General features: G+C 36.5%; 1 protein-coding gene across 1 annotated transcript; it reads right to left on the reverse strand.

The window, feature by feature from the left end:
* Positions 1-12: 12 nt before the first annotated feature.
* On the reverse strand, positions 13-11,549 carry LOC147536988 (plasma membrane ATPase 4-like). The gene is made up of 16 exons (XM_086644106.1): positions 11,211-11,549; positions 4,850-4,969; positions 4,525-4,761; positions 3,656-4,417; positions 3,451-3,573; positions 3,236-3,340; positions 3,014-3,158; positions 2,755-2,919; positions 2,424-2,662; positions 2,273-2,305; positions 2,105-2,186; positions 1,856-2,016; positions 1,589-1,762; positions 786-968; positions 499-680; positions 13-355 (listed from the first exon to the last, which is right to left on the reverse strand). Exons 1-16 carry the CDS (start codon positions 11,265-11,267, stop codon positions 259-261), a joined length of 2,865 nt encoding a protein of 954 aa, XP_086500232.1. The 5' UTR covers positions 11,268-11,549; the 3' UTR covers positions 13-258.
* Between the last annotated feature and the right edge of the window lie 625 nt (positions 11,550-12,174).

A 12,174-nucleotide genomic window follows, 5' to 3' on the forward strand; every position in this document is an offset into this window, starting at 1 on the left:
ATTCGAAGAAAGTTTGACGGAAATGTAAATTACCTCTTAATACATTGAGTGAAAAGAAAACACATCATTTTTTTCTCTCATCTAAATATATGTACTTGATACTCTCTCTCTCTATATATGTATATATATATATATATATATATATATATACGAATGATAAGTACCTCTCAACTATGTAAATAAGGAAAAGGTTTGTTCTAGTAAGAGGTCATTGCGTGAGAAACGGATCCATCTATTCATGTTTTCTACAGGGGCTTGTCAAACGGTGTAATGTTGTTGGATCGTATCAATGTCAAGTCCTTTCAACTTCACCACTGATTCAACGTGTCCCTTCAGTGTGTGCAACTCTCGAAGCCTACAAAAAAGTAATAGAAAACGATATCAAATTGGCTTAAAAATGTTGATTTCATTCCAAAGTTGATTATCTTAAAAAGCGAAGTTAGAAGTACTATAGAGAATCTGACAGTTACAAACTAGGCCTCAGTGTTAAGCGATTACCTTGCAACTTCAGCTCGTCTCTTAGCCTGCTCAGCAATCTCAGAGAGTTCTCTGTAACTGTTCTTCTCGGAGAAGAGATTATTGGTTTCAGGGGGTTGAAGACCATGTAAAGTTCTTTGTGCATGAGCCCATTGTGCTTCTCTCTCCTCTCTTCCATAATCCTTCTTGGTTGTGAATGCAGTCTGTTTTTGTACAACACAATTCAAAACAGCTCCTTACTTCCCGAACTCCGATGTTGCACATAAATTGCAGTGAAAACTACGGAAGTATTAAAGAAGAAAAGTTACCTTGTTTTCAAGGAGGGTATCCCAAGCTTTTCCACTCTGAGCATAACGGATTCCGAATTTTAGGATGTCAAGTGGGAAATAGGTTACGATACTGTAAAGCCAGATGACTCCAGCCCATCCCCAACCAACTCCTTTGATCTTTGCAAAACCCCAATTTGCATATACAGCAAGCAGTGTTGCAACCTATCAAATCATCAATCTCGTTAGTTTGTTTCCTGCCAAACGTTGATTTTTTCTAGCCATGTTTCGGTTACAAATCATTGATATGATCATATTTAGGCATCTGGAAGACAATGTTGGAAGATATTTCATGGGGTTTGTTTGAACCAAGTAGATACAATACCTTCCAAGAGGGTAGATGTGATATCCCCCAGAGCTTAAAGAAGCGGCCAGAGATTGAGCTAGAGGTTCCAAGGCCTTCTGGGTGGCCTTTGTAGTGTATTCGTCGAAAATAAAACCATATACCTGTTAGGCTTGGGCCTAGGAAGCAAAAGTGGGAACACTATCGGTTATTGTTTGAGCTTGGGTTGTTTGACTAGAGAATTTGTATAGTTAGTGAAGAAATGGTTGGTATGTGTCTTTGTTTTCCTGAAAATTCTAGTTGGCTGATCTAAGTTGCAGCCCATCCTTTAGTGGTGGCCTAATACTGCCGGATTAATGCTAGTTACCTGTTAATCCATCCGTTACGGATAGACATAAGCTAGCCACTCTAGAAAATCCGCTTCTGTATGTATTAGAGTGAAAGGGGGGAGTTTTGTTTTCCACGACAGAACTAGAAAAAACTTAAGGAAGAACTTTCTTACCAGCTGAGCAGCTGCAAACGCACCGAGCAAGAGCAATCCGGGGCGTTCAACAAAAGACCAGCTACGAGAACGAGTAACAAAAATGAGGGCCTGACTCACAATACTCACTTGCAGGTATAAGGCAGCCATCATTTCACGAGGATTATCTCTAATAGATCTAACATGGAATTTTTCCTGCATCATAAAAATTAAGACGAGCTAGATCATCACATACGGAAAATCGATGCGGTGTATCTGTCTTAGGAGAACGAAGAAGGTACTTCTTACCTCGAAGAAGTTAGTTCTGTATGCAGCCCAGAAAAATACGACTGTCATTAATGCTTGGTAACTACCAAGAACAACTCCAGTAGCGAAGATTTCCTTTAATTTCCAGCTATCAGGTGTTGGAGATGGCTTTACTCGATCCTTGGATATGGTCATGATTGTTCCTATATGTATAAACCATTATTGTCGTGAAATGGATACCGTAAACTTAATAGCAACAGCAAGGAAAAAGGATTCAAGAATAATCCCTACCATCATTTAAGACAGCAATGATCAAAACCATGAAAGGAGAGAAGTCGAACTTCCATAAAAGAGCAATGAACATGAACCCAAACTGCAAGATTGTGGTAGACGCTAAATCAATTATTTTCACGATAACACAACTTCATAATCATTTGGCGTCCTATTATTTTAACTTACGACAATTCGAATTGTGATTGAGACAGCATATATCTGCACCAGAAAAGCACAAACATCTTAGCTATAGACTCATATGGTAAAGCTTATATATATATATATATATATATATATATATATATATATATATATATATGAGATAGAGGTAACCCACAGTGTAGTTTTTCATCCTCTGGAAAATAGCTCTGCTCGTAAGCACTGCACTGATGATAACACTGAGTCCAGGTTCAGTGAGGACAATGTCTGAAGCACTTCTAGCAGCATCCGTGGCATCAGCAACAGCAATTCCAATATCAGCTTTCTTCAAAGCCGGTGCATCGTTAACACCATCTCCAGTCATTCCACATATGTGCTTTTTCTCTTGTAACTTCCTCACTATTTCATATTTATGCTCTGTTCCACCAAAACAAAAGCCCTAAGTTAGAAAAACAAAATGGAAAGAAGAAGTTTTCGTGATCTGGTTTTGCAAGTCCAAGTTTCTATACCAGGAAAAACTCCTGCAAACCCATCAGCTTTCTCAATCAATTCATCTACAGGAAGAGCGGCAATAGATGAATCCTTATCTTGACCAAGTAATGAAGATGATGGATACATGTTTGTTCCCATTCCGAGTCTTCGTCCAGTTTCCTTGGCAATAGCAAGTTGATCTCCTGAAAATTATTGACCAATACAAGAGGATGAAAAAGCGTACAAATGAAAATAATGAAACGTGAGAACGAAGTTGCAGGAAGACCTAAACGTCACCTGTAATCATCTTTACATTCACACCAAGATTGAGAGCCCTCCTAATGGTTTCTGCACTGTCATGCCTGGGAGGATCGAAAAGAGGCAAGAGACCAACAAATTGCCAAGGTGCACCTGGACTTTCTTTTGTTCTCTCAGGTACTTCCTGCAAAGAAAAGAAAATAATATTCAGACCATGTGTGTGTGTGTTGAGTGAGAACGAGAGAGAGATTCCGTAACAACCTGCCTTGCAACCGCCAATGATCGAAGCCCACGTTCAGCAAACTTATCAATCACAGAATGAACCTTGTTTCTCACATCCTCCTTACAGTTACAAAGGGAGATAATCTGTTCCCACATGAAATTCAAAGAGTAACATAAAACAACTCGTCGATCGTCATTCTGATAACTTCTAGAAGTAGAATCAAACACCAAGACACGATGAAGACCAAACTCACCTGTTCCGGTGCACCCTTGCTAGCCCTGTGCCAGCTTCCATCAGCCTCGATGTAGGTCAGAGCAGTTCTCTTGTCTACAGGATTGAATGGCAAAAAGTGAACCTCTCTTATACCAGCTCTAGCCTGCCAAAAGTACACAAAATGTTGCAATATGAACTAGACTACAAGCGAGAGAAAGAAGTCGAATTTAAGAGAGAGGCTATACCTCCTTTGGATCAGCAAGCATCCCAACCATGGCAGCGTCAATGGCATCTTGATTTTCAGTCCTAGATGCTCTTGCAGCAAGAAGGATCACATGTTCCTTATCTACACCCTTAGCGAACACTTCGATCAAATTCTTATCAACACTAAGCTTGTTCAGTGTCAAAGTTCCTGTCTTATCACTGCACAAAACATCCATGCCAGCCATCTCTTCAATGGCAGTCATTCTCTTAGTAATGGCACCTTGCTCGGATAGCCTATGTGATCCAATAGCCATTGTAACAGATAAAACAGTAGGCATAGCTATGGGTATACCACCGATCAAAAGAACCAAAAGATTATCAATTCCATCTCTGTACTTTCGCTTCTGAATTGGGTACATAACTATAATCTCGATGAGGATTCCAATAGCAATCGAACAAATACAGAAGTTACCAATAGCAGTAAGAACCTTCTGAAAATGGCCGACTTGATTAGTACTATCAACCAGATGTGCAGCCTTTCCGAAGAAGGTGTGAACTCCAGTAGCAATAACAACAGCTTCAATCTCTCCTTGTTTGCAAGTTGAACCAGAGAAGACCTCTTCGGAAGGGCACTTTGTTACAGGAAGGGATTCTCCGGTCAATGCGGATTGGTCAATCTTTAAAGGATCACCCTCAAGAAGACGAGCATCAGCCGGAACGATATCACCTAACTTAATGCTGATTATATCTCCTGGAACAAGAATAGCAGCATCTTGCTCACTCCACCGACCGTCTCTAAGAACCTACAAAAACACATAATTGTATATCAAAACAATATAAGATTGAATGAGGTTTCCACTTTCTAAATATGTAAAAAAAAAAAAGGTAAGATTCGAGTTTACTTATCAACCTTAGTTTTTGGTGCGAGACCAGCCATTAGAGCAGCTGCAGCATTACCGGCATTGTTTTCTTCGTAAAAACTGATAGTGGAGTTCAATACCAGCAAGGTCATGATACCAACGAAGTCTTGCCAATCCGGAGGTTTATGGTCACCATTTGCTAAAATGATAGCCATTAGAGCAGCCATTTCCATCACCCATGATAGAGGATTCCACATAAAACCAAGAAACTTAAGAAGTTTGCTCTCCTGTAATAAGATAACAATAATGTCATACCTATTATACGACTACGAAGAAGCAGAAGAAGAAAAATTCCAAGTAGCACCCTAAATGTACCTTTTTCTCTTCGAGCTTATTAGGTCCAAATATTTCAAGACGACTAGCTCCCTCGGCAGAAGACAGACCTTCCTTGCTACATTTCAACTGTTCGAAAACTTCCTCCATGGGAATTCTTTCCTGCAAATGGACATTCGAAATGAGGTTAGTTCTCAGTACTGTCACCCTACCTTAAACCTTGACATACATGGTAATGTTCAACTGTGATCAAATCCTTATCGCTTTAGAATTCTAACCGAAGATAATAGGAGTTACTACATAATTCATCAATTTAACCCGTTTGGTTCGACAAGTTCAAATCTAAATAATTCATTTTTGAATGATTTGTTCAATATGAACAATCTTCTAACTTAGAGGTCAAGGATTCGAGGCACACGCTGAACAATTCAAAAAAAAAAAAACAATCTAAATCTCAATAGAATTTGCAAGTAATGACTTGTTAGAGCATCTCCAAGGGTGGAGCTTCAAATGCCTCTCCAAAATGACATTCTATAAAGATGGGTCCATAGTTGGAGCTTCACTCAAGGGTGAAACACTATTCATCTCTAATAGGGTTATAAAATCATTATTCTAACCTACTTTTTTTTTTTTTTTGATGAAGAGCATTATTTTAACCTACTTACTTTTATTTAAACAAAAACTTATTGAAATAATATTTTATAAGGCTAATATTATATTTATCATTAAATAAAAATTTTAGTTATGTTAATCTCCGACAAATATTATTAATTTATATTTTTTTTGTTTATTAATTACAACACAACTAAATTAAAATGGGACATAATTATCAATCCATAAAAAGCATTAAGGACATAAAGTTAATAACGTAATAGAATAGAGATGGGAAAATAACAAATATAACTTAAAATAAAATTTAGGGACTTCAAAAATAATATTGTGGACTCAAATTCAAATTCAATAAATGAAAAAAGACTCAAAATTAAATTCAAAAAGCATGAGGGAGTAAACCCAAAATTTTGGACGAGTGAATAGTATCTCTTCCATATTTGGAGGAGTAATATTCACCTTGCTCCAAACTGTTGGGGGTGCTTTCCCTCCAAACCCTACAATATTTGGAGGTCTTGAAAAAGGGTGTACAAAAATCAATCCGGTTCAGTTTTCAAACTGAACCAGATAATATGTAGTCTGGTATGTTGTTAATTTCTAAAAACTAACAGATTAGTTTCGGTAAATGAATGCGCCTTCTAAAGACTGCAAAAACCAAGTGGCACCAATGTTCAATTATAATATAAATATTGTTTTATATATAGTTATATTATAATATAGTACATAATATTATACATATATAAAATTTATAATATGTAGATAATGGTGGGTCAAGATTCAATTTATGATTAAATCTCATGTCCTTAACACTCTATTATCTAAGGTAGTGATTCACGAACACCAAGACCTCTTTTTCGATATCCACATCCCCACTATTGCACCAAGGGCAACTCATGTCGTCTTCATCATTCTTCTTCTTTCACGAAATCCACTTAGGGTTTTCATTTGTTTAATCGTGCTTTAGGTTTTAAAAGATAAAAAAAGTCCATTCTATGAAGAAATAGCTCAATGCATTGTTTTTTATACGGAAACAAATTGTTTGCATGGTTGATGTGGTATCCAATTGTAAACAAACTATAATTTGGATGAAAATTAAATCAAACCACAAGCGGTTTGGTAAGATTTTTAATAAAATTCATTAACCAAATCACTCTGGATTGGTTAGCAGACGACTCCAAAATACCAAATACCGAACACTTTTAATTTAGACCACCCTTGGAGATGGTCTTAATAGGTAATATGGGTTCCTCTTCCATTTGCACCTGGATCTCTCTATTCGTGCCCGAGAGATAGCCTTAATAAGTAAGTGCGTCTACGGCCCCTTTGTTTTTAGAGGGGTTGGGCAAAAGGCCCAAAATCAGCCCAACAATATGTATCAGGCCCACTGCAGATAAAGAATGAGGGGCAGGTCCAAAAAAGTCAGGCTAGGGGTGGAATTTCCGAAACACCCTTCTTCTTTTTGAAATTTACGAAACGACCATCGAAAAATTCCCGGGAAACTCGAAAATTTCTGACAAGTAATCTGACACGCCTCCCATCAGACTGTGTACTTTCCATAAATTCACAAAATTGCCATCGAAAAATTCCCGGGAAATTCGAATTTTTTTGGAAAATAGTCTGACGCACCTGACATTAAACCTTGTACTTTCCATGAATTTACAGAATTGCCATTACAAAATTTACCAACTTGCCATTTTCGTTCTTTTTTCCAGATTTATTTCTTATTTCTTTTTTATTTTCTCCCACACATATTTCTCTCTCCAATCTCAACAAATTTCGTTCTTTTTTTCCAGATTTATTTCTGATCTCTTTCCAATCTCAACAAATTTCTTCATTTTTGGTAGTATTTCATTGATTTGTATAAAGAAATTTTCTTGTGTACCGGGAACTATTTAGTGTACTGGTCATTTTTTAGATATGTACTACACATTTTTGTACTGGGAATTTTCTTGTGTACCGGGAATTGTTCTGTGTACAAGCCATTTGGTTATGTACTAGAAATTTTTGTAGTGGGAATTTTCTTGTGTACCGGGATTGTTCTGTGTACTCGTCATTTGGTTATGCACTAGACATTTTTGTACTGGGGAATTTTCTTGTGCACCGGGAATTGTTCTATGTACTGGTCATTTGGTTTAGTACTGGACACTTTTGAACTGGGAATTTTCTCCTGTACCGGAAATGGTTCTGTGCACTGGACATTTGGTTATGTACTTTGATGTTTTTAGAGATGAAGAAGATAAAATGTGAAACAAATAAGAGTGATGAAGAAGAAAAATAAGAACATAAAACTTTTAGAGAGAGAGACAGAAAACTTTGATGTTTATAGAGATTGAAAGAGATGAAGAAGATAAAATGTGAAACAAAATAAGAATGATGAACACCCAAAAATGAGAACATAAAACTTTTAGAGAGAGTAAGAACAGAAAATTGATGTTTTTAGAGATTGAAAGAGATGAAGAAAATAAAATGTGAAACAAAAAAGAATGATGGACATCCAAAAATAAGAAAATAAAACTTTTAGAGAGAGAAAGAAAAGAAAATTTATGTTTTTAGAGATTGAAAGAGATGAAGAAGATAAAATGTGAAAAACAAAATAAGAATGATGAAAAGAAGATTTTTGGATGTATAAATAAGAAGAAAGAAGGAGTTGAAACAAAATATAATGGGAGGGATCCAAAAAAATTGGCTGAAATTTCGTCAAAAAATGGCGCCATTTTTGAATTTTCAGAAAATCTGAATGTTTCTCTGACATGACGTCATGTACGGGGAATTAATTGATTCGCTGTCGTCCGTCAGATTGTCAGAAAACACAGAAATTTCCCGTGGAGGGGTAAAAGAGGGATAAATAAAATAAAAACCAGGAAACTGTGAGCTGTCCTGACAATTTGGACTAGGTTCTAATTTTTTTTTTGGCCTGGGGGTAATGTTTATTTACCCTCCATTTTTTGGGCCTCTCCCTCAAAAATCCTTGTTTTTACACTTGCGTCTCTCTTTGCGCCCCCAAGAGGATGCCTATAGAGGGTTGAACTAAGAGCAAAAAGATGGAACCCCTTTAGATACACCCTTCCATTAAAAAATTGTTCCATTATTTCACCAAACAGAGGAGTACTCATTTGATTTGACTAACTTTTACAAAAACAAAATCATGGGTCATTGGGGTAAATTTCTTTGAGTTGAAAATGGCAAAAGCTTGCACCACAGGGCACCATTTTGATTGGCCCTGATTGCCAATATTGGGTTCTACGGTTGATTGGGTCACATCCTTTGGCCACCAGTTATGATTCTTTGGCCGAATAATATCATAGTCTGGCCCACCCTTGACTCTACTCTGAAAGGTGCGAAAGCCTCTTACGCCATCACATAGTATATATATTATAGCGTAAGGGGCGCATACCTTTTGTTGGTCGGTGCGTGTTATCTGAAGGGAACACGCTTTTTCGACCGCGGCGTTGAAACTTTATCAAATAGTACCCCCCTATATATATACTGGACCAATACTACCACCCTAATGGCCTAATCAAACTGTGGAGGAGGAACATGTGGAATTTTACACAAGGTTTCTCGATACAAAAATAAGGGGTCAGCAATCCATTGCTCCAAACTTTAGGAAATAAATTAGATTTTTTTTTATATCTAATTTAGCAAAGGACACCGCTTTGGGGAAAGCTAAAAAGTTTTCGGGGAAGACGGTGGAAAACCAAAAAAACTCGATCCAAACGCACCTTATCTCTCTTCTTCGGCCAACTCTCCCTCTCCGGCGACCGGATCTCGCTCTCTCCCCTCTCTCTCCTCTCTGGCAACTCTTCTCTCTCATCTCTGTCTTCTCTCTCTCTCTCTTCTCTGTATTTCTTTCTTCTCTCTCTCACTCTAAGTTCCGGCGAAGGGAATGGTCCCTTCGCCGGAACCCTTCGTCTGGAAATAATGGCCGACCATGAAAGCTCAGAGAACTTTCTCTCTCTAAATGTGGTATGAATCTTGAGAGTTGAACATTCTCTTTCTCTCCTCCAACTTATTCGTCTCTCTACAAAGAGGGTTTCAGTTGAAACCCTAAAACTCTTGATACATCTCGGGGAGGTCGAGCATGATGCACTTTGTGAGACCAATTCGCTCAAGAACCTTGAGAGTTGAAGTATTTTCTCTAAAACTCTATACCTTTTGTCTGAGAATTGGATCAGTCCCCTTCCTTAAACAGAGAGGGTTCTGGCGAAGAAAAATCTTTTCGTGAGAACCGTGAAAGGAGATGAGAGAAAGAGAGAAAAAGAAATTAGGAAAAAGAGAGGAAAATGGTGGTGGGTTGGCGGTAGTCAGAAGTGGTGATGGTGATGAAGAAGATGGAGAAGATGATTAAGGGGTAAATTGAAACAGTTTAGTTTTTGGGGGTGAAAATGAAATTTTCCCTTCCAATGAATTAAGGTAAAAAACTTTACATGCGTCTGAACCAAAAATAAATTCCCCAAACCACTGACTTTTAAAAGTTAACAAAATGGTCCTAAACTTTATGTCACGATATGGACAATTAGTCTTCACCAATTTTTTTGGTGTAATCTTGGTTTTAAGTAAAATTATAACGAAAAAAAACCATAATTGACCAAACGTTCAAAATCAATTTTTTTTTTTGCAACAAAATACCCTTCCAACAGTAATACATTGTGATTGTTTAGAATGTATTATGAATTGTCTTATTTTAGACCCTCTTTCTACGAGCACTCATAATGATTATGAACGTTCATAATACATCATGACAAATTTGGTATTTTGTTCTTGAATACAATTTATCTTTTTCTTTCTAAGCGGTTTTTCATTTCTCGAATAGTACGTTATGACGAGAAATAATACATTATGAACAAGAACAACTCAATATGCTTGTTTATAATATGTTATAAACAAAATAAATCATATTCGTTGTTAGAATTTTTTTTTCTCTGTAGAAGTTTCGTATTTTCATAAAATATTGTGAACTCATACTACCTAAATATTTGTTCATTATATGTTATTTCTCAGTATTCCATTTTTTCGTGTATCATGTAGTAAATATAGAAAGACAGAAACGTCATTTCCACTTGGTGGCCCTTCTACCTATTTTGTCGAGAGAAGATCTCAACCTATTTTTTGGGTTGAAGTAAACTTTTGGCCTAATCGTAAAGTAAAAAGTTTGACGATGACAATAATAGTTTTATTTTTTGTTTTAATTCCGTACAAAAATAAAATATCAAGAAACTGACAAGGTATGGTCTATAGCACCCAAATATTTTGCTATAGGTCCGACCCTCTCTTAGCACTTTTTGTGGGTCTTGGACTGCCCTGAGTCAGGACTATTCAAACATAGCACGGATTAGGCTCAGTTTGAGTGACCTCTAACTGTCCTGTCCAAGAGGCGCTAATAGAGAGGGTGGGCCTATGGTAAATTTTGGGAGCGTCGGTAAACCCTCCCAAGTGGGGGGAAGTAACCAAATCCCAAAAAGAAATGTAGTAGCAGTTAAATAGAGGTGAAGAAAAGGATGAATTCAGCAAAGAAATAATTTTGAGGTCTTAATTGACAAACCCAAAGAAAATCAGACACCTTAAAATAATAATATCTCCCCTGTTTTGAACAGAGAAGAAATTATCGTTACAAGTATGGTGGCAAAATCAAACTCAAAATCAAAATCAGATAGAAACGTTGATTTTTCTCTTAAAAAGATATCAATTTCAGAACTAAATTAGAACTCAAAATAAGCTGAAAATAAAAAAACCTAAATAGAGATTATAAACAGAGAAATCAAATAAAAGAGATAGAAATTTAAGTTTATCTTACCAGATCAACGGCTTCATTTTTAATCTCCTCCAAACTAAACGTTTTTTCTGTTCCCATCTTCACTAAACAAGAAGCTAAGAGCCTAACCAGACTGTTATTTAATCACCAATCTAGAAACCCTAGAAACAAATCTAAATCATAAATAAACGAGAGAGCTTTCCCCGCGAAATAAATCGCACCCAAATTTTACTTCTTCTTCTTGCTTGTTTTTTTCTTTCTCAGTTCATTAATCCATTTTTATACTCACTTCTTTATCTGACGCTTTTACCCCTCTTATTCTCTTTCTCTCTTGTCATTGCTAAACAAAATGAACCACCCTTTTTGACACTCTTCTTGACTGATAGGTGTCATAAAATTTTGTAAATTTATGAGGGTCGCTACGAGATTTGGAAAATATTATTGGCTTGTTATTCGTGGTTGAACACTTCCTCTTAAGTTTATTAAATTTTTTTTTTTGTTGCAATAGCCTAGCAGACGCTGGAATGACTATCGTAGATCGTTGTTGGGCTTTAGGTCCGTTCTTTGTAAGAGTTTGAATTCGGCAGTTCCGTGCTTATCACATCTCTGATGTATCAATGTCAATGTAATGACTATCGTAGATCGTAGTTAATTTCTAAAAAAACTGAAATAACCCATTAGACGATGGAATCTAATTTTGGTAGAAGCACTTCAACACTCAAATTTATGTACATGTCTTGTAGTTCTTCATTTTTTTTTTTGAACTACATGTCTTGTAGTTAAGGTAATAAATAAATGTCCTTCATATTGTATTTATGATGCGTGAAGTCGTGGATGCGATATAAATGTAATGATTTTTGGAGTCTATTGTCGAAAAAGAATAGCAAATATTCACAAATGAATGTGAAACAATTGGTGTATCCTTGAATGAATGGACTTAATAGACGTGAGACCAAATCTAAATAGTTTTATTAGATGCTTGAGGAGTAATTGACTTTATAAGTGA

Source organism: Eschscholzia californica, unplaced genomic scaffold (assembly GCF_041429995.1).
Source record: "Eschscholzia californica isolate CP2 unplaced genomic scaffold, dmEscCali1.0.p SCAF_5, whole genome shotgun sequence".
In the NCBI taxonomy this organism is placed as follows: Eukaryota; Viridiplantae; Streptophyta; class Magnoliopsida; order Ranunculales; family Papaveraceae; genus Eschscholzia; species Eschscholzia californica.